This window comes from Manis pentadactyla, chromosome 11 (assembly GCF_030020395.1).
Source record: "Manis pentadactyla isolate mManPen7 chromosome 11, mManPen7.hap1, whole genome shotgun sequence".
NCBI lineage: Eukaryota > Metazoa > Chordata > Mammalia > Pholidota > Manidae > Manis > Manis pentadactyla.
Window position 1 is genome coordinate 103,323,476 of NC_080029.1, and position 23,854 is coordinate 103,347,329.

The 23,854-nt window shown below is 35.2% G+C and overlaps 1 protein-coding gene across 1 annotated transcript in view; it reads left to right on the top strand.

Moving 5' to 3' along the window:
• UNC13C (unc-13 homolog C) overlaps positions 1-11,644 on the top strand; it is a 591,739-nt gene extending 580,095 nt beyond the window's left edge. The window contains exons 30-32 of the mRNA XM_057488818.1: positions 4,930-5,022; positions 6,573-6,732; positions 9,838-11,644. Coding sequence (XP_057344801.1) covers positions 4,930-5,022; positions 6,573-6,732; positions 9,838-10,123 — 539 coding nt within the window. The 3' untranslated portion in view covers positions 10,124-11,644. The remainder of the gene's footprint in view (positions 1-4,929; positions 5,023-6,572; positions 6,733-9,837) is intronic.
• Positions 11,645-23,854: the final 12,210 nt, after the last annotated feature.

Sequence of the window (23,854 nt, forward strand, 5' to 3'; positions counted from 1 at the left end):
CTCCATAATAAGAGCGGCAAACAGACTCACATTTTCCCAATTAGAATTTTTTATTTTCTACCATAGAAATGCAAATGATTAAAGCCTTTAAATTATTTCGGTGACTAGAAACTCAGATGAAGACATGACACCTCCTTGTGAATGCTTTTGATGGAAGGATTTTGTCATTTACAAATATGTTAAATCAATAACTTTCCTGATCACCATTTCTTGAAGTTTACTCTGGAAAGAAACCAGCCATTGTTACATTACTGCATTTAGTACCCCATATAAGACAACCCATAAAACTTTTAACCCTAAACCCGGGCACCGAGCAGGTGTTGCTTCTTCATCTAACAAATATGCAACCTGGATGCATTTTCAGTGTTGCTGAGAGAATTATTAATTCCCTTATTAATTATGATTTCAACAATGGTTAAAAATAGAACAAGAAAAAAACACCAAAAAAACTAAACATCTTTAATAATGAAGAAAACCCATTTAGCCAGTTTCTGGGTTAATAAAAGGTTTTCCGTCATAAGGGGGAGGAGTTTTTTTCTGTTAGACATTTGAGGCTCTAAAAATCTGCCATCTCTATTCTACTCAATTCAGAAAATCTTAGTGAAGAAAGTAGGAATTCCAAAGTTGTTGGGAGAGCTCCAGTCACTCCAGAGTTGCCTTCTTGCAGTCTTTTATCTAGATAACTATAATATCCATGGATTTTTTTCATAATTTTTATTATGTATGAATCTGCAAGGGATTTAGTAACTTTGAAACATTCTTTTAAGAATTGAATTGTTACCATAATAAACTTGGATCCAGTTCCTAGACAGCTGTTATATGCAAAGCACACAATCGTCTACATATCTTTAAAATTATCTTTTAGCCTCACCACAGTTCTGCCAGGTAGGTGATCTTATTGTCACTTTAAAAAATAAGGAAAAGAAAGGTCATGGAGTTTCAGCTATCTGTTAATGAGTGAGTGACACCATATTCATAATCACAGCAGTCTGATTCCATTGCCCAGGGTTTTTGAGGAGATCGAGAACAGCAGATTTATAAAATAAAGCATGAAAGTATTTTATAATAGGGGCATTTGGACAGGACTTTACAGCATAATGGAAGAAGGGTGTTCCAAACATGTGTGTCATGATGAAACCTGAAGAAAGTTTTGAAGAAGTAGGCTAAAGATAAACAGCATGGTCTAGCAGCATCAATAAAGTACAAGGTTATCAGAAGCATCCTAGTGAAGGGCTGGGTTTCAGGACTTGATTCGCTGTATAATGAGATGCCACATGAGGCTTTCCAAAAGGGAATGGGGTGATGAGAATGATCCATCTTTTATGCAAATGAGAGAAATAATTTCTAAAAACCTTGACTATGCCACTCATGGTCAGAAACTGAAGATTTTTAAATGACATTCAAAATTTAAATGGTCAAAATCGTCTAACAGATGAATCCCAACTCAACCTTCAAGAGCCTCCTTGAACATTTTATCTCCCAAGGAATCCTTAATGATAACAGTTGCTAAGTAATGAGTATGTATTTTAAGCCCTGTCTCGAACTCCAAGGATTTTCTCACTGTTCCTCAAAACCTAAGAGCATTGGGAAAATAACAGAAACATTTCCATTAAAGGTATAAGCAAATCAAAGATGATGAAGCTATTAACCAAGGTCCCAGCAGGAGTCAGGTGGCACACCCGACTGAAGATTCTTTGAGGATTTAATAAAGAAACTATGTTCAAGGGTTTGAGTAGAATATAAAGAAACCAGAAGGAATTGTAAACTTACCTCCCTGTGACAAAAGTAACAAGTGGAAAAAGCTACTAGAACCATGAAAGCCATTGTCACCTAAGAAGGACTGTCGGAGGGAAGTTGTGATTTGGGGTTGCAGGATTCGGACCGCAAAAGGTGACCCCACAGGAAGGAAACTAAAGAAATGAATGCCTCACTTGACTGTCCTCCCTCCTTGCAGTCTCTTGCCAGGATTTCTCATTGGCCAAACTCAACCAGACATAGAGTACACAGACCACAGGCATTGTCTGTACAGAGCAGCCTTGAGGGCAGAAGGCAGAGTGGAGAAGGGTGGAAAATGAATCTGGAGAGCCAAATGGACGATAACAAGTGCATCTACTTTCAACACGATCATGTAATATAGTAGTAAAAGTGTATGCCAAAGAAATAAGCCAAGGCAAACAATAAGGGGAGTAAAAATTGGAAAGGAGAAGTTAAATGTGTCATTGGTGGAAGGTAATATAATTGTATACTTGCAAAACTCAAAAGGATTAAGTGAAAATCTTTCATTAAAAAATTCAGTTGGATGGATTAAAAAAAAATCATATACAAAGATCCTTCGCCTCCTATTATAGAATGGAAGAAATAGTCCCATTTAAAATAGGGCAAAATCTCTAGGAATAAATTTGGTTAAATGGGTAATATAGGAAGAAAAATGTAAGATATAATTGAAGTACACAAAAGGAGACTTCAGTATCAGGGTGATATATTCTGTTCTTGAGTAGGAAGACTTCATATAATAAGGATGTCACCCATACAGGGATGGTAGGAAACTATTTTGTTTTTCCAAAAAATGTTATCAGCTACTATTGTGAGCCCCCCTTTCTATGGCATAGATGCCTCCCTTCCTGATATTACAGTCCAGGTTCAAACTATATTGGTTCCTTGCTCTATCAGAAAGTTATCCAAGTTTTAAAGACCTTGTCCTGTTCACATTAAAGCTTTAATCACTTACTGGTTCCAGAGCTCTGCTTCTTTCTCCACAAGCAGGTAAGAAAGGCAACTCTAGCAGAAGGAAGAGGAAGCCATGGGTTTTCTTTCCTGGGTGCTTTTCCTCTTTCTCCAGGTGGCATTTTCTCTGGTGTTGAGGAGGAAGCACAGAGAGGAAGAAGACAGATGACTCTCTTTAAACCGCAGTGGTGACCATTTGTTGTCATGATCTCATTAGGAATCGCTGTCTACTTGGTTAGTGTTAAGGGCTGTTGCAACTCATTGTCTTTAGAGAAGTAGAAGCTGGACAGAGCTAGCTCATGTGGGCTCTTTTCCACATAATTCCCTGAGGCACTGATGGGCTCTTCCAAGGCTTAAGACCAGGCGTCTCATTCCTGCTGCACCTCACCTGGTACTGGCATGCCATAGTCCTCTGCCTCTCTGCCCCGTGCATGACAAGCCCTGATGAGGTCATAGCTCATAATCACATCTTCCCTCTCTTGTCCCCAGCTCTGGCATTTTAAGCCCACTCAGGAACCATCTCCCATATTTCTTAATAACCATGAATTGAAGAAAGTGGTCCTGGCACACTGTGGCTGGTTGCCCCTCATTTGACCATACTCGGTTCATACTGTCTGCTAGGTAGACAACCAATTCAAACATGAAATGTCCACATTGCTGACACTTCCAGAGTTTGGAATATTTCTCTTGGAGTTTTCTTCCCCTCACCTCAGGGAAAGGAAGCACTTCCCCTCTTCCCTTCCCACAGAGCAAAGAAGAGCCCCTTTGTTAATGCCCAAATTGATCCCTTTTTATCTTTCAATGCTTTTATCATCAAATGGCTGGGGCAGGGAGAGAAGGGCACCTGTGGTAACTGGCTCTTCTCAGCAGGTTCTGTTGAGAGGTTCTAGCCCAAATCCAATGATTCTCTCAAGTGAGAAATGGGACATCTCAGAACCTGGAATTCTCAGCTTTGGTCATTAGCCATTTATTTTACAAAAACAAGATTCTTGCTAATCTCATACACCACATATGAAGTGTAAATTATTAAAATAGGAAAAAATTAAAATTCCACCTACATTTGACAAATTTAACTTTTAGAAGTTACACTATAAACTTGTAAGTAATAAATAATTATTCATTATAATTTGTTTATAAAACAAGGCATTGGAAACAATCAAAATGTAAATAAATAATGGTATATTCATATAATGGAATAAAAGCCAATGTTATTTTAAATGTTTTAAATATTTTAATGTTTTAATTACTTGTAAACATCACAGTGATTCATTTTTAAGCAAGTACTTATTGAACATTTACTTTGTAGTTAGTACTGTGATTTTTCCAGACTATATGAAAGAATGAGGGATATCTTTACATATATTAGGTGAAATGATCTTCGTCATTTATTTTTAGGTGAAAAGGTAAAGGAGAGTTAAAGCATATGCTTCTGTTTGTGGGGAACGATGTATATTTTCATAGATGATATGTTAGTAGATGTATATATACTAAGAAATTGGTGCTATCCCCTCTTCATAAATGAGAAAACTGAGACTTGAGAATGTAGCAAACTCCGATCACAGACCAGCAGTGGCCTAACTATGATTTGTATTCAAGTTTATCTGACCCCAAATCACAGGCACTTTCCAAAACAACATGCTTTACCCTGACTAATCTTTTCCAGGGCAGAACTAACTACTCCTTTTTATGCTGTCAGTAGACCTTGTAAATACATATTATAGAACATTCCACACTATATTGCAGCAGTATGTTTACATGCTGGTCTCTCCTGGCCTGCCGTGGGCTTCCTGAGGCAGGCGCTCTATGGAGCCATCCCTGTGCCCCCAGTGCTCTGCCATGGCACATTGAACAGAAACTCTTAAAGGAGTGAAAGGCGATGACACATCTTGGAGCATAAAGCAACAAACTAAGCTTTATTAAGTGCCCAGTAAGAACTGTGTGCTCTTTTAACAATAATATTACTAACAGAGTGTCTTATGACATTGCAGAACCACATAGAATTTTAGCACAAGGAATAAATATAGTTTTACCAAAGCCTCAAACCTGCATAGCAAATTTAATGACATTTATCAATACCTATTATGTGCTATTAATGGAAAGAATCATTCATTCATTTCCATGAACACACTTTAGAGTCCCTTATGCAGAGAATATCAATGTCCATTATTATGTAGTCTAAAAGTTCAAGCTTCTGCTTATTTGCAGGTCGCCCCTCCAAAGATTCAGTGGGTCAGATATCTGTGCAAGTGGACATCACTACCACCCCAGGAACTGGAGAACATAAAGTTACTGTAAAAGGTATATTTTGTATCCAGACAGATCAAATAGCCTATTAGACTTAAACCTCTGCAATAATAATAATATCAAAAAATGTAATTTTTCTTGGATCTCTGTTTTTAAAAGTGCATATTAAATGACTTTAGGGAATACTCAGTTTCTTCATGAAACCAGAACTTTTAATTTAAAACTGAAAAGTATCAATATCATGGATATATTATTTGTAGAGGTGAATATATCTATGATATCTATAAGATCTAAATGGTTCATACACATTTGTGATTTCATTTCAAAACTGTACTACCACTGAACTTTCTTGTGGTTGATGCTGTGATATACACTGAACCATTAGTTCCATGGTCTTGTCAATTAAATACTCTTTGTTAAGTTATATATATTCTTACCTTCTTTTTCTCTGTGACTTCCAATAAGTAGTTTGAGTTTTTTTAATGAGTGGTTCAATCTATTGGTTTCACATTATAGAAACACAATCTAAATGTAGGAATCATTTCAAAGGTAAAATATTATGGTTACTATTTTGTTCAATAAAGACATGTTTGATTGTTATACTATTATAGACTTAAGTCACTTTAAATAATACTAACTTTAATCAAAACCATGGGCTTCTAATATATTTTTTAATTGCTTACCTAATTTGCCTTTGTATTATAAATGTAACACTGCTATCAACTACAATAGATTAAGTCCAGTGTGGGTAAGCATACAGGTAAGTGTGCATGCCTATACATGTCAATGTCCTTAAATATTTTTCAAAAAATATTATGCCACTATATATCAAATGCCCAAAGTTTTATGAACCTTTTAATTCAACAATTTTAGTTATAAAACACTTTTTAAGGAAATCATCATCAAAGGATGAGCAAAGCTATAAAAAATATACATTAAGAATTATAAAACCTTAAATTAGGAAACAGCCATAATGTTTAGCAATATGTGGTTGGTTAAATATAAGATAGAATTCTATACAGTGGAATATTTGCATTTGGAAAATATATAATGAATTAGAAAGATATCCATGATAGACTTAAAAAAATATAGTTACTTGTAAGACTGTGATACATTGACCTATTATGAATATAAAGTAATTAAATTTTAAAAGCATATACATCAAAATATTAAATCATTTCCTCTGAGTAATAAAATTAGTTTTTTATCTTAATCTATTTTCTATTTTCTGTATGTTATCTAAGTACTTCATGATGAACATATCTTAATTTTTAGTATAGAAAACATCATGATTTTACCTAACGAAGAGAAATGGTAACTTTTCCTTGGGAACAAATATCATTGCATCTACAGTGAGCTTTTCATCACACCAATGCCACACAACTTTGAACAGAAAGCCCTGTCAAATGCACATTCCAGAGAGTGCAATGATTTTTCATTAGAAAATTTTATTGTCAATGGTATTAGGGCACTATCAAGTGCAAGTCATGATTTCATTATATTATTTTTAAAAGTAAAAATTCACTGTAAGGACCAAAGATTCCATAGATCTTTTTGTCTGCTAAAACTTTGTATTCCTTTCCCTTTTCCTTTTCGGTTTTTAGTGATTGCTATTAATGACCTAAACTGGCAGACCACTGCAATGTTCCGCCCCTTTGTGGAGGTTTGCATGCTGGGACCCAACCTCGGAGACAAGAAGAGAAAACAAGGCACAAAGACAAAAAGCAACACATGGTCACCAAAGTACAACGAAACCTTTCAGTTGTAAGTCATGACCCAACTCGTTTATTCTGCTGGGAGACAGCCATTGTACAACTAGCTTGATTGAAAGAGTCAGGGTAGGAAAGACACAGGGCTTTGATAAGGAATGCAAAACCTACAGGGTTAAGTATTCCTGTTCATCCCTGATCACAGGCCAATGAAGAAGACTATGTTTTTAGCTCCCTCCCATTCACTCAACAGCTATTCAGTCCCCCCCACTACGTATCAGGCAATATCATAAGCACAGGGCATATGTATTAGGAAGTCTCTGCTCTAATGGATGTCACTCTGTAGAGGTGAGGAATATATGATAAATAAAATACAAATAAACAAAAATGTATCATATGACAGTGAGTACTTTGCAGAGAATTAAAACAGTGATGTAATAGCTATTGGTTGGCTGCTCAGATTGGGTGTTGAGGGAGGCCGCTCTGAGAGTGTGACTTTTAAATTGAAACCTGAGAAACTAAAACACCAGTCATGCAGGAAAGATGGGTGAGAGCATTTCAGGCCAAGAAAAATTGTTAGTGCAAGGATTCTAAAGCAGGAGCATGCCTGGCCTAATTAAGAAACAGTATGTAATGGACTAGGAAGTGAGATAAATGAGTTTGAAGATGTGGTCAGGTTACATGTACCATATCACACAGGACTTTACAGTCAGGTTGAAGGAGACTAGGTTACATTCTCAGTTCAATAGGAGGTCTTGAAAGATTTTTAGATGAGGGGATGAACAACTTGATTTACATCTTTAAATGATTATTCTGCTTGCTATGTAGAAAAAGTAATTATAGGAAGGCAAGAATAAACTTGTAAAGAAAAGTTAGGAGGCCACTGCAATTATGCAGGCAAAAGATAATAATGACTGACCAGATAGTAGTAGGGAAATGGAGTTAAGTAGTAGGGAGATGAAAAGAAGTAGGAAGATTCTGGATATGTATTGGAAGTAGATTCCATAGAACTGCAGTGGACTGGAGTAGAGCATGAGGGAAAGAATTTATAAATCAGGTTCCTGAGAACATTTAATTTGGGATAATTCAAGATAGACTTATTTACAAAAGAATTTACAAAGATATGTGAAATAGAGGGACTACAAGCAATAGTGATGTAACCTGGGGCTAGTAGTAACTAGATTATTCCCCCTACTGCTCCTGAAGGAAGAACTGTTACTAAAATTGGTAAAGTGAAAACTTCATGTGTAGCCAGCCACCTTGGAAGGAGTGGTGGCCTTCCACAGAGGGAAGCCGCGTGCCAGCTAAGGTGCCAGGGCAATCAAAGGTGACCTCACTCGCATCATGACTTCTTGAGTTCTTGATGGAACTCCCTTTCGGCCAAAACCAATGGGAAGCCAGAGCATGGAGAAACTGTACTGAGGTGGCCCTTACCAGTCAAGGTGCAAGGAGAACAATGCAAAGTAGATCCATTGGGGACAAATGGAAGTTACCTGGCACTGGATGAAATTAAGGATGATTCCTAGGTCGTTGGCCTAAGTATTTGGGTAAATAGTGATTACTGAGTTAGGGGAATAGGGACAGGAGTTGAGGAGATCAAAGATTTTGTTTTAAATAGATTAATTCGGGAAGGATTCTTGTTTATCCAAAAGGAGACATCAACTATGGAGTTAGATATAGCTTGAGAATGACCTGCATATACATGTGATTAAATTCCATAAATTTAGATGAGCTGACCTAGTGATGGATAGAGAAGAGAGTTGGACAGAGGGCCAAGTCTGAGAGGCTTACATACCTAGACATATGTGCACATTTACCAAGTCAGTCACTTACTGGTTTGGTTTTTTGCTCATTTGTTTTGCATTCTTGATTTCCCAGATACTTTTTTTTAGCATTCTGCTGAATTCTCAACTCTCTTGCCACTCATTAAAACTTAACTATCTTACCGCATCTATTAAAAGGGTTCTAATGAATTAAACACACTAATAATCCTTATGAATACACCAGCTCACAATATTCCACCCATCTTCTCCAAATTACACGAAAAGTTTGATTCAATTAAAAAACCTTCTAAAAGGTTCTAGGAATTACTTGAATCATGCAAAATTCAGACATAACACTGTGAGCTACCAACACCATGATTCTAGAAAAAGGCATACTGATACATTTTAATTCACAAGAAGATCTGGCTCTATCATATTTTCCTCTCTTATCCTTACCCACCAGGCTTCTGCTTTCTTTCATGTTATCTCAGATTGTCCCTAAAATAAGCACACACTTTAGTTATCAGTGTCACCCAGAAATGAAAGTGTGACTGGAAAACATTTGATCCAAAAGTCACTTAGAAAAGGAAGGAATTTGGAAGCTTGCGCTGCTGAGAAACAGGTGTGCATTCATTATAAAATCAAGAACATCTGAGGGTGAATTAAAATCAGGGACAGGAGAGAATTATTCTCAACATATCACCACTCAGCCTTCTTCATTATATTCAACTGACAAGTTGTCTTGGTTTGTTATTAGCAGAGGCCATCCTCGGCCCCACACTTGACAGGTCTAACTGTTGCTGTAAGGAGAGAATTGGCATTGAACTGCTGCAACTGATTTACTCTGGAGATTTGTATCCAATTTAGTATCTTGTGAATAGTGCTTTATAGTCTGTGTAGCATGTTCCCCTGAGACAAGTCTCCTAGATATAATAGCCTATTTAGGAGTCTGAGGTAAAGAAAAGAGATTGTAATAACTGATGCTGAAATGGCACAGTAAGTCTTCCAAGAGATACCCCTTACTCTGGCCTAACAACCCCACCCTACCCATATCAGTGGGGAAACCTTGCCTCCAACCATTCAGTAAAACTTAATATTTTAATTACAGTTTTTATGAATAGACTTAACATCAAGGTAGTAAAGCATACGTAGGTTGATTTTCTATTTCTTTCAAGGGAAAGAAGGAGTTTTTAAGTTATATTATATGTATCTTTTATATAAAGACAATTCAAGTAAAATTTGAGTGATATTTCATCAGAGTGAAAATACAATGATATTGTATTTGCCAGTATAATATTCTGAGCAATGCACAAAATTTTCAAGAGTATTTTAGAACCATTTTGATCCCTACGTGACATAAAGTTTTTACTCAAAATTCATGTTTTTAATCCACACAGCATTCTGAGTCATGAAAACTGCCCAGGGGCCTACGAACTTCATCTCTCAGTTAAGGATTACTGCTTTGCTCGAGAAGATCGAATTATCGGAATGACAGTTATTCAGCTACAAAATATAGCAGAAAAGGGAAGCTATGGGGCATGGTATCCTCTTTTGAAAAATGTCACTATTGATGAAACTGGTTTGACTATCCTTAGAATACTCTCTCAGAGGACCAGCGATGATGTGGCTAAAGAATTTGTAAGACTTAAATATGAAACGAGATCTGCTGAAGAGAGTGCTTGAGACCAATGCTTCAAGATATCATCTCTGAGGATTCATAAACTCTAACTGTTTGACTACTGCATGCATGTGCAGATAATGGGAATGTTTCTTTTACTATGTTTCAGTGTTTGCCAGTACTCAAGTACAATGTCTACAAGGTATGTGAAAAACCTGCTGAACTTTTATACCAATTCTGGTCTTTGGGAAATAAATGTTCCATGAAGTGCCAAAATTATGATGTAAAGTGAAACATCCAGAATATCTTTTAAAATGTTTCATTTCATTACCGATTCCTTACCCATTAAACAAACTAAAAAACAGTTCGTCTTTTGAGTTTGTCTACTAGTTGTCTTTGTTGAATGAGTTTATATCGCCCACATATCAGAAAGCATTTGTTACTCAAATTCTGTTTTATTTAGACTTACCTCATTGTAAATGTCTGACAAATACCCTTTTCTATCATAACTAGAAATAATGTCACTTCTAGAAAGCGTTTGTAATTTTATAGTTGCAGATATATTATGATGATTTTTGCATACAAATTAAAATAGAAAAGGTGGGAAATATTTTATGCCGACCAGTCTCCAACCTTTCTGAAATATCACTGTGAAGAAATGCTATTAAAGCAAACTTAAATGAAGCAATGCTAAATAGAGTTTGTTAACAATGTTTGATATATTGACAAACTTTGTTCTTTAAAACTGCCAAGGTTACATCACATTTCTAAAAGTAAGTTGATACATTTGCCATCTACCATTATTTCTTGGCTTTATCAAATTTCATTCTTTAGAAAGTCATAGGATTAAGGAGTTAGAAATGTGATAGAAGGTTCGTTTCTTAAAATTACCTATGATAAGTAACTATACTGTTAGTGTTTCCCCTCTGACAGTTATGACTAGCTCCTTATTTACTTAGCACTATAATCAGTTAAGTGTTTTCCTTTCAAAAATATTCAATGATTTGTACTGAATGCAGCATTACTTGTATTGCACTGGAGCAAAAAGTCATGTCTTCATCTATTTAATAAAAAAATGTAAAATACAGTCTAAAGAAATTGCTTACAGTTTTGTAATTTATGTTGTTTTTAAGCCCAAGATACATCAGATGCAGTAGGAAAGCAACTTAATACAGCTTCGTACATAAAATATTACTAGGTTGGATTTTGAATATGAAATAGTTTATGAGTATTTACATTTTCTGTGTTTTTATCGTTTGACTTTTTAAAGTCTATATCTAATTACCTGGCTGTAGAACAGTACTTTGTAACTTATGGTCATAACTGTTAGTGGACAACATACACAAGCAGAAACAAGAAATTGTTACGATTATGTTTTGTGAACAAACTTGTCTGATGTGTTAAGAACAGAAATGAATAGTACCATGACTCTCAGAACCATTCTGTTACTGGGTGTGCAAACACAGACCAGCGAGATCTACTAATTCATGTTAAATTGATAGGCAGTTGCTTTGTTAATGACTTCTCCAAATGCATAGTACAATGCGATCCTCTGGCATATGCATTAATAAATGGATGTATATTGAGCACCTGCTACACTTTCTTCCTTGTTCTGCCTTTCATTTCTTCTACCATTTTTGCAACATTTCACTATCTAGGAATGGAAACTCCAGGGAATCTTGACTGGATAGAACACTTCACATTGTTTGGTTCTACTATCTCATTAGAATTTGAAAAAGTATTTCCATTTGTTTTCATGGAAACAGCTACAGATAATGATGTAGAGAATAAGGAAGCTGAAGAACCTACCTGTGTCTCTGAATGCTGTTAAGCCCCATGAAGAAAATACAACATGCAACATATAAACAAGCAACACTGTTAAACAAAAGCTTACATTACAAAGGGTTTCATTATTTTATTGAAGGATTCTTTCTAGATTTATCTTACAGTATTTTTACAAAACATTGGCTTGAGCTCTTCAGGAGCACATTAATGTCATAAAACCTGACACATCTTAAAGAAATGGCAGTTTTGGTTGGTATTGATCATTCAAAAATTATGACCTAAATATTTTTTCCAGTATTTGTTTAATTTGATCTATTTATTCCATCTTCATTTTGTATAAAATATATATCAAGCACTAATGGTGGCAGTGTGAATTGAGTCTGTTTATTACTATCATAAAGTACAGGTACTAATTTAGAAATAATTATAAATTCCACAGTCTCTGTTGTTTCTCCCAAGATGCCAAGTTTTTCTGTTGTCTCCAGAATAAAGCCTGTTGTATTTGCATCCCAGATTAGTAATCCCTCTGAGGTTCACAGCAATCTCTGTCAACTATACACTCCACTACAGTGTGTGGCAATTTATCATATTCTACATAAGATGCACAAAGCTCTTTTATTCATCTACAGATGAATCTCACATTAGACAGTCTTAGAGAAACACTTGAAAATCAAATTTGGCCAAAATGAAGTATTAAAAAAACATTGCAGAGCACCTACTATTAAAGGAACTCTAATGAATGGTTGAGTAATCAGATGTTCCCATCACAAACCTGCTCTAATTCATCTATTTCTAGGAATTTATATATTGAATTCCTTTAAATGAGGCACGTTTATAAATGACAATTCTAGTTTAATGTATTTCTTTTTTTTTTAATGTTTGAAATGCGGTTTATTTTCTGAATTCTCTAGATTATATAAAGAATGACTACAGTAGACCTTTTATGGACTAACATAGTAGCTTTAGTCTTTACACTGAAATAATGAAAAATAATCCAATTTGTACGGGACTCAGAAATAGCCAAGGATGGATGTCTGATTGCCTGGTTACCACCGGCAGAATTCTTGGACACACGAGGAGAGTGGCCTCCCTGGCACTGCCTATGTTTATACTTACTCTAATCCTTGTTTGAAACAGCTGGCCCTTGCTCCCTGACTCTTAGCACACCACAGATTGGCGATCTCTCTGGTAGAAGCCTCTGCTATGTATTTCTCAAAATCAAAACCTAGGACATGTGACTTGATGAAGGATAAATTCCAATTTGTGAATATTAAATAAGGTATATTTGACAGTACACTTTTTTTCACACTATGACAAGTCTGAAGTCAAAATATATATTATAATCATTGGTACATTATAGTTTATTCCTTTCTTAACTGTATATAAAACAATGGTTCATCTTGCTACAAATGACTTCTTAGAAACAGTTAAGTATATTTACAAAGATTTACAAATGTAAGAATAAAAGTAATGGTCATCTACTTAACAAATCATATATATTTTAACTTGTGCATACAGAAATTAAATCCCCCCAAATGCCATCATGATATCACCATATATACACTTTCTTTACTATAGACCCCTGGCAGCACTGATTTATTTTTTTCCCTCTAGTTTTATGTTTTCTGTGTCATACAAATGGAGTTATAATAGTATGTACCCTTCAGACCCTGGCTCCTTTCATTTAGGATAATGCATTTGAGAGCCATCCATGCTGTGGCATGCATCACTTGCTTCCTTTTCATGGCTGTGACAAAGTATGAATCATTCAAATTAAATTAATTCACCTAGGTATGTGAACAAAGAAGATAATTGGCATGTGTTAATATTTTTAACCTCTCCTTTCTACAATGCTACATCTTAAAGAAGGAATGCTCAACCATCTAATAGCACAGCTACCAAAAGTGTGAGAGTTAACTACCTAATTTTGACATAGGGATATAATCATAATTTTTCCCAAATTTAATCCTTTGCTTTCTGGAAGCAGCCCTTGAAGACTAGTGTTGGAGTAATTAGAAGTGCCCTACGCAGTGTATTGGTGTGAGGTAGAGAAGACAGCTTTAGGAAAATTATCTCACCTGGGTTCCAGTTTCCTATTAGGCTATTAACTGGCTGATATTAGTCTAGTCATTACATTCCTGTGGGTCTCAATATCTTAACCATAAGTGAAGAATTTTTATTAAATTATCTACAGAATTCCTTTCAGCCCTTAGACTTTATGATTCTATCATACCTTTTTCAGGAAATAACAATGTAGATGCTTACAACTTAGACTTATATTAACTTTTCAAACTTGTAGCCTAAATGGCCTTTCTATGCAGGAGGCAAAGACCAATGCATCACAATCTTTTCATTTCAACTTTCTCAGCTCAGGATTTTAGCAATTAAAAAATCCAAATAATTAGCTTTGTAAAATGGTGTAAGTACACCAAGTAGAGATTTCAAACTGTATTTTAAAGAAGGACTCACAAATGCATTGTCTACAAGTGTACACTTTAAATATACTGACATAGATAATTTAAAGAAGAACAATGGAAAAGATACACCATTCAAATGCTAATTTTAAAAAAGCTATACTAATGTCAATTATTGTACACTTTAGTAGAAGGAAGAGTATTGCAAGGAAAGAGGACATTATATAAAGATAACAAAATTAATTCACCAAGAAGACATCACAATCCTAAATGTGTATATACCCAACAACAGAGCTTCAAGATATATAAAGCAAAACAGATATAAATGAAAAAATAAATAGAATGATTCATGATGATAATTTGGAGACTTCAACACCCTTCTCACATTAAGTGGTAGAACAAGAAGAAAATCAATACTATCAGTCAACTTGACATTATAGAAACTCCTCCCAACAACAGGAAAATATATTCCTTTCTAGTGCATATGAAGCATTGACTATGGATATCTGGGGTCATAAAACAAATTTTATCAAATTTAAAAGAACTGAAATCATACAAAGTATATACTTAATGATGGAGTCAAACTAGAAATTAATAACAGAAAAATGTTTGGAAAATCCCTGAAATATTTAGAAATTTAACAATACCTAAATCATGTGCCAGAGATTTGACAGGAAAAATTAGAAAATATTATTAAATATTAGGAAGTATTATTAACCAAAGGCAAAATACCATGTATCAAAATTTGTGGAATGAAGACAAAATAGTGTTTAGAATAAAATTTATAGCATTCAGTGCTTATACTTTAAAGGCAAAGGGTATCACATCAATAATCTAGGGTGCCACCTTAATAAATTAGAAGTAAACCCAAATCAGCAGATGGAAGAAAATAAGAAAGATAAGAACAGGAGACATTGAAATTCAAACTAGAATTAAAAATAGAGAAAAATAAATGAAATAAAACGTGGTTCTTTTAAAAGATTAATAGAATAGATAAATCCTTAGCCAGACTGACCAAGAAATAAAGAGACAAGAGATAAAATATCAATTTAAAGATTAAAAGAGGGAAAATCACCACAGATCCTATAGGTAATAAAGGGTAATAAAAAAATACTACAGCAAGCTTATGTCCATTAATTTGACAAATGAAATGGGGCAACTCTTTAAAAGAAAGAAATTTAAACTGAAGAAGAAATGGATAACTTTAATAGTTTTGTATCTCTTGAAGTAGTTGAATTTGTTTAAATCTCTCAATAAAATTTTATAGAAGAATTACTATCACTTCTATGTAATCTCTTCCAGAAAGTAGAAATGGAAGTAAGAGTTCCCAAGTCATTTTAGGAGACCGTAAATATCTAGATACCAAAACAAGACACAAACATTACAAAAAAAAAATAACTATAGGTCAATATAGCTCATGAATACAGATGTGAAAATTACTCAACATAGTATTACCACATTCAGCAATATACATAAAAGGACAATATACCATGAACAAGTGGGACTCAGACCATAAATGCAATACTGCTTCAGCAATCAAAAAACTGAATCGGTATTATTTATCATATTAACAGTCTAGAGAGAAAGAATTATTTGATCATTTGATGCAGTAAAAGTGTTAGACAAAATTAAAGAGTCATACTTGATAAAAACTTTCAACAAAGTATGTGTATAAGGAAATATCCTCAAGCTGATAAAGTATGTGAGGAAAACCTATAGCTAGCATCATATTTAATGGTGAAAGACTGAACAGTTTCTTCCTAAGATTGAGAACAAGTCAAGCTTAACACTCTTATGCAAGATCATAATAGAAGCCTTAGCTAGTGCATTAAGAAAACAAACGTAATATGCATACAGTTGGAAAGGTAGAAAAAAATTCTTTTGACATGATTGTTAATGTAGAAAATACCAAGGAATTTACATATTCTCCAAAAAATGTGAGGTTTGTGAAGTCACAGATTTCATGCCAATATACCAAATCAATTTTTTTTACAAGAAATGAACTGGAATTTGAATTAAAGTACCATTTACACTATCATACAAGCACACTCAAAAGAAATACTTGGTAGGATTTGTATGTCAAGAACTACAAAATACGGATGAAAGCAATCAATGAATACCTACATAAATGGAGACATGTACTGTGTTGATAGATTAAAGACTCACTATTAAGATGTCAAATGTCCCCAATTCATTTATAGATTCAATAAAATCCCAGTATAATTTTTTTAATGTAATGGCAAAAGTATAAAATAATTTTGAAAAAGAACAACATGGAAAACCCTTACAGCTTTAGTTCAAGACAATATAAAGTTACAGTAAGACAATGTCACATTGGTGAAAAGGTAAAGATTTCAGGAATAGAGGTTTTAGAAATAGTCTCAAAATATTTGGTCAATGGATTTATGATGAATGAACGTGCAAAGGTAATTCACAGGGGAAAGTGCTCTTTTACAAATGATGTGATGTTGGAAAATTAGACCTTCCCTATGCAAATTAATTAAAAATAAGTAGATAGATTAACCCTGACCCAAACATCACATCCTATAATAAAACAAACAACCAATCTCAAAATGAATCATGGATCACAGGCCAAATTGTAAAATCTAAAACTATAAAACTAAGGAAAATCCTAGTGACTCCGAGTGGGGCCAAGAATTCTTAAAGATAATAGCAAAGCCATGATCCATAAAAGAAAAAAATGATACATTGGATTTCATTAAAATTAAAAACTTTTGCTCCCTGAGAGCTACTATTACAAGAATGGAAAGAGGAGCCACAGACTGGGACGAGATATTTACAAATCTCGTATCTGACAAAGGACTTCTTTACGGAATACACAAAGATGTCTCCAAATTCAGCAATAATAAAACAAATAATCAATTGAATAAGTGAGCAAAAGATTTGAAGACAATTCACCAAAGATAACATATGGGTGACAATTAAGCACATGAAAAGATACTCAGCATCATTAATTATCGGAGGACTGCAAACAAAAGCCATATTGAGATGTCACTGTGTACCTATTAGAACAACCATAGAGAAAAACCTGAAAATATCAAGTGCTTTCAAGGATTCTGAGCAACTGGAATTCTCAGCCATTGCTGCTGGAAACACGAAGTGATACAACCATTTTGGTAAAAGTTTGAAAGTTTTTTAGAAAGTTAAATATGTACTATGACCCAGAAATCACACTACTAGATATTTACTTTAGAGAAATATTTATTCACACAAAATCCTGTACATGAATGTTTATAACATCTTTGTTAATCATCTCCCTAAACGGAAAACAGCTTAGATGTCTTTTAATTGGTGAACGAACAGATGCTTTTTAGTATGTCCATGGACCTAGCCAAAGCAATTGTGAGAAAAAGAATAGCCAAACCATCATACTTTCTGATTCAAACTATACTACAAAGTTATAATAATTTAAAAAGTATGGTACAGGTATAATAATAGACATGCAGAATAATGTAAGAGAATACAGCACCCAGAATTAAAGCTCTTCATAAGTGGTCAACTAATACATGACAAGGAAGCCCAAAACATCAGTAGGGAAGGGATAGTCTTTTTAACAAATGGTGTTGGGAAAATGAGAAACACATGCACAAAAATGAAACTGGACCACTATCAAAACCATTCATAAAAAATTAACTTAAATGGTAACATAAGACCTGGTACCTTCAATGTAAGATGTGGTATTATAAAATTCCTAGAAGAAAACATAGGGAAGCAACTTTCAACACTAGTCTCAGCAATGATTTTTTGGATATTATACCAAAAGCACTAAACAGAAAGAGTAAATATCAACAAATGGAACTATATCAGACTTAAAAGCTTCTGCAATGTAGAAAAAAAATCAACAAAGTGAAAAGGCAACTTGCTGACTAGGAGGAAAATCTGCACATCATAGATAACACATTAACATCCAAAATATGTAAAGAACTCACACAACAACAACAGTAAAATCCAATCAAAAAATAGGCAGAGGAACTAGTTTTCAAAATGACACATCCAAATGGCCAATAAGTATATAAAAAGGTGCTCAATATCACTAATCATCAGAGAAATACAAATCAAAACCACAATATTACCTCATACCTGTTAGAATGGCTGTCATCAAAAAGACAAGAGATAACAAATGTTAGCAAAGATGTAGAGAAAAGGGAACCCTTGTACACTGTTGGTAGGAATGTCAGTTAGTACAGCCACTATGGAAAACAGCATACTGAGAGAGATAGACATTCCCATGCTTATTGCAACATTACTTACAAAAGCTAAGATGTGGACACAGCATAAATACCCATCAATGGATGACTGAATGAATTAATAAAGAAGATATGGCATGTGTGTGTAGCTGTGTGTAAATACACACACACACACACACACACACACACACACACACACAATGGAGTACTATTAAACCATGAGAAGGAATTCCTGCCATTTGTGACAATGTGGACAGATCTTGAGGACATTATGATCAATATGATAAGAGAGACAGAGAAAGACAAATCTTTCATACTTATTTGGAATCTAAAAAAAGCTGAACTCAAAAAAACAGAATAGAATGGTGGTTATAAAATGCTAGGGGATAGGGAAACAAGAGAGATGTTGTTTAAGGGTATAAACTTACAACTAATAGTTAAGTCCTGGAGATCTAATGCACAGTATGGTGAGTATAGATAACAATATGGCATTATAAGCATCAAACTTGTTAAGAGACTAGATCATAATTATTCCCACCATGACAGAGAAATGGTAATTGTGATATGATAGAGGTGCAAGCTAACAATACAATGTCAATCAAACTGTAATATATAAATGTATAAAATCAACAAGTTATACACCATAAATTTACACAATGTTATTTGTCAAATATATTTCAATTTTTAAAAAGAATAAATTGAATAAATTCAGGACATAGGAGTAAGAACTAAAAGCAAACAGTGTTCAAATGTAAAAAGGCATTGACACACCAAAATCAAATGGAAAATACATAACATTGACTAATACACTTAACCTAAAAGAATTGGTAAGTCACTCATGATATTTGCTAATATTATAAAATGTGCCTGTATTTTCTCAAGCCTATGTAGAACATTTAAAAATATTAATCAAATGTTCTGCCACAAAGAAAATATTATTAAGTTGGAAGGAAGGATGGAATGAAGGAAAGGAGAGATGTAGGAAGGAAAAAGATGGGAGAAAGGGAGGGAGGAGAAAGAGTACAGGTCATATTACACCCACACTAAGAGGCAATAAAATAAAACTAATCTTTAGCAAAGTAAACGGTGAAAATAGAGACAAAATAATAAGCAAATTGGGAATAACAAAAACATGATTTAAAAAAATGCGAAGGAAAAAGATGGCAGCATGAGAGGAGAGACAGAGGCTTCCTCCTAAAACTGGATACAATTAGAAAATTGAATTGGCGCAACTAATCCTGAGAGAGCAACAGGAAAGAGAACAGCGTCAGACTGCACACACCTGGAGAAAAGAGAAGACCTCACTGAATGGGGTAACATACCAGAGCTGTGGCTCTGCGGGACCTGAGCCCTTCCCTCACCCCCAGCTCACCAGCAGGAGGAAGAGAGATGGAGCAGGGAGGGAGTGGAAGGCTTGGGACTGCTGAATACCTACCTAGCTCTGGAGATCTGCTCTGGGAGCACAAACCTACATTTCATGGTGCTTTCATGACAGTCGCATGACTACTGGGTTGGAAAGCTAATACAGGCAGACTTCCTGGGGAGACTGAGATTCCGGCCCCTTGTGGAAATCAGGGATCCATATCTGGCTGCTCTGGGACAAAAACATACCTGTGTGACCGGCCCACTGGCTCAGGTGGTGGAGACAGGCACAGCAGCCAGGAGGCAGGGAACAGCTCTTTCCTACCCCCAGTACCGCTCCCCTGCAACCCCCAACATTGCTTCAGGGGCTGAGCAGCTCCAGAAGAGAGCTTCTGGACACTAGAGGGCGCCATATACAAACATGAAACGCCAAAGGAACCTTGTCCAGAGTAAAACTATTAATACAACTCCCGAGAAAGATTTAAATGATATGGACCTCGTGACTCTTCCTGAAAGGGAGTTCAAAATAAAAATCATCAACATTCTAATGGAGGTACGGAAAGACATCCAAGAACTGAGGAATGAATTCAGGTCGGAGATCCAATCATTAAAGAACACGATGGAGGGTAAAAGCAGATTCGATACAGTGGAGGAGACAATAAATGAAATAGAAACTAGAGAAGAGGAATACAAAGAAGCTGAGGCACAGAGAGAAAAAAGGATCTCTAAAAATGAAAGAATATTGAGAGAACTGTGTGAACAATCCAAGCGGAACAATATTCGCATTATAGGGATACTAGAAGAAGAAGAGAGAGAAAAAGGGATAGAAAGTGTCTTTGAGGAGGTAGTTGCTGAAAACTTCCCCAATCTGGGGAAGGACATAGTCTCTCAGGCCACGGAGATCCACAGATCCCCCTACACAAGGGACCCAAGGAAGACAACACCAAGACACATAGTAATTAAAATGGGAAAGATCAAGGATAAGGACAGACTGTTAAAAGCAGCCAGAGGCAGAAATAAGATCACATACAAAGGAAAACCCATCAGGCTAACATCAGACTTCTCAGCAGAAACCTTACAGGTCAGAAGGGAGTGGCATGATGTATTTAATGCCATGAAGCAGAAGGGCCTGGAACCAAGATTACTTTATACAGCAAGATTATAATTTAAATTTGAAAGAGGGATTAAACAATTTCCAGATAAGCAAAAGCTGAGAGAGTTTACCTCCCACAAACCATCTCTGCAGTCTATTTTGGAGGGACTACTATAGATGGAAGTGTTCCTAGGGTAGGATAGCTGTCACCAGAGGTAGTAAAACCACAGAAGGGAGAGTGGAGCAGCTGATTGCGAGGCAAATGCAAAATTAAATTGACTATCCCCAAAGTCAATCAAGGGATAGAGAACAAGTATAGAATTTGATACCTAATATATAAAGAATGAAAGAGGAAGAAAAAGGAGGAGAAATAGAAAAGAACCTTTAGATTGTGTTTGTAACAGCATACTAAGTGAGTTAAGTTAGACTCTTAGATAGTAAGGAAAGTAAACTGGAACCTTTGGTAACCACGAATCTAAAGCCTGAAATGGCAATAAGTACATACCTATCAAAAATCACCCTAAATGTAAATGGACTTAATGCACCAAACAAAAGACATAGAGTCACTGAATGGATAAAAAAACAAGACCCATCTATATGCTGCTTACAAGAGACTCACCTCAAACCCAAAGACATGCACAGACTAAAAGTCAAGGGATGGAAAAAGATATTTCATGAAAACAATAGGGATAAAAAAGCAGGTTTTGCACTACCAGTATCAGACAAAATAGACTTCAAAACAAAGAAAGTAACAAGAGATAAAGAAGGACATTACATAATGATAAAGGGCTCAGTCCCACAAGAGGATATAACCATTATAAATATATATGCACCCAACACAGGAGCACCAGCATATGTGAAACAAATACAAACCGAACTAAAGGAGGAAATAGAATGCAATGCATTCATTTTAGGAGACTTCAACACACCATTCACTCCAAAGGACAGATCCACCAGACAGAAAATAAGTCAGGACACAGAGGCACTGAACAACACACTAGAACAGATGGACCTAATAGACATCTATAGAACTCTACACCCAAAAGCAACAGGATACACATTCTTCTAAACTGCACATGGAACATTCTCCAGAACAGACCACATACTAGGCCACAAAAAGAGCCTCAGTAAATTAAAAAAGATTGAAATCCTACCAACCAACTTTTCAGACCACAAAGGTATAAAACTAGAAATAAATTGTACCAAGAAAGCAAAAAGGCTCACAAACACATAGAGGCTTAACAACGCACTTTTAAATAGTCAATGGATCAACAACCAAATTAAAATGGAGATCCAGCAATATATGGAAACAAATGACAACAACAACACAAAGCCCCAACTTCTGTGGGACGCAGCGAAAGCAGTCTTAAGAGGAAAGTATATAGCAATACAGGCATATTTAAGGAAGGAAGAACAAACCCAAACGAATAGTCTAACTTCACAATTATCAAAATTGGAAAAAGAAGAACAAATGAGGCCTAAAGTCAGCAGAAGGAGGGGCATAATAAAGATCAGAGAATAAATAAACAAAATTGAGAAGAATAAAACAATAGTAAAAATCAATGAAACCAAGAGCTGGTTCTTTGAGAAAATAAACAAAATAGATAAGCCTCTAGCCAGACATATTAAGAAAAAAAGAGAATCAACACACACCAACAGAATCAGAAATGAGAAAGGAAACATCACAACGGACCCAACAGAAATACAAAGAATTATTAGAGACTACTATGAAAACCTATATGCTAAGAAGCTGGAAAACCTAGAAGAAATGGACAACTTCCTAGAAAAATACAACCTTCCAAGACTGACCAAGGAAGAAACACAAAATCTAAACAAACCAATTGGCAGCAAAGAAATTGAGGCAGTAATCAAAAAACTAACCAAGAAAAAAAAACCCCAGGCCAGATGGATTTACCTCAGAATTTTATTAGATGTACTGAGAAGATACAATACCCATTCTCCTTAAAGTTTTCCAAAAAATAGAAGAGGAGGGAATACTCCCAAACTCATTCTATGAAGCCAACATCACCCTAATACCAAAACCAGGCAAAGACCACACCAAAAAAGAAAATCACAGACCAATATCCCTGATGAACATAGATGCAAAAATACTCAATAAAATATTAGCAAACAGAATTCAAAATATATCAAAAGGATAATATACCACAACCAAGTGGGATTCATCCCAGGGATGCATGGATGGTACAACATTCGAAAATCCATCAACATCATCCACCACATCAACAAAAAGAAAGACAAAAACCACATGATCATCTCCATAGATGCTGAAAAAGCATTCAACAAAATTCAACATCCATTCATGATAAAAACTCTCAGCAAAATGGGAATAGAGGGCAAGTACCTCAACATAATAAAGGCCATATATGATAAACCCACAGCCAACATCATACCGAACAGCGAGAAGCTTAAAGCTTTCCCTCGGGAACAAGACAGGGATGCCCACTCTCCCCACTGTTATTTAACATAGTACTGGAGGTCCTACCACGGCAATTAGACAAAACAAAGAAATACAAGGAATCCAGATTGGTAAAGAAGAAGTTAAACTGTCACTATTTGTAGATGACGTGATTTTGTACATAAAAAACCCTAAAGACTCCACTCGAAAACTACTAGAAATGATATCGGAATACAGCAAAGTTGCAGGATACAAAATTAATACACAGAAATCTGTGGCTTTCCTATACACTAACAATGAGCCAATAGAAAGAGAAATCAGGAAATCAATTCCATTCACAATTGCATCAAAAAGAATAAAATACCTAGGAATAAACATAACCAAAGAAGTGAAAGACCTATACCCTGAAAACTATAAGACACTCTTAAGAGAAATTAAAGAGGATACTAACAAATGGAAACTCATCCCATGCTCTTGGCTAGGAAGAATTAATATCAAAATGGCCATCCTGCCCAAAG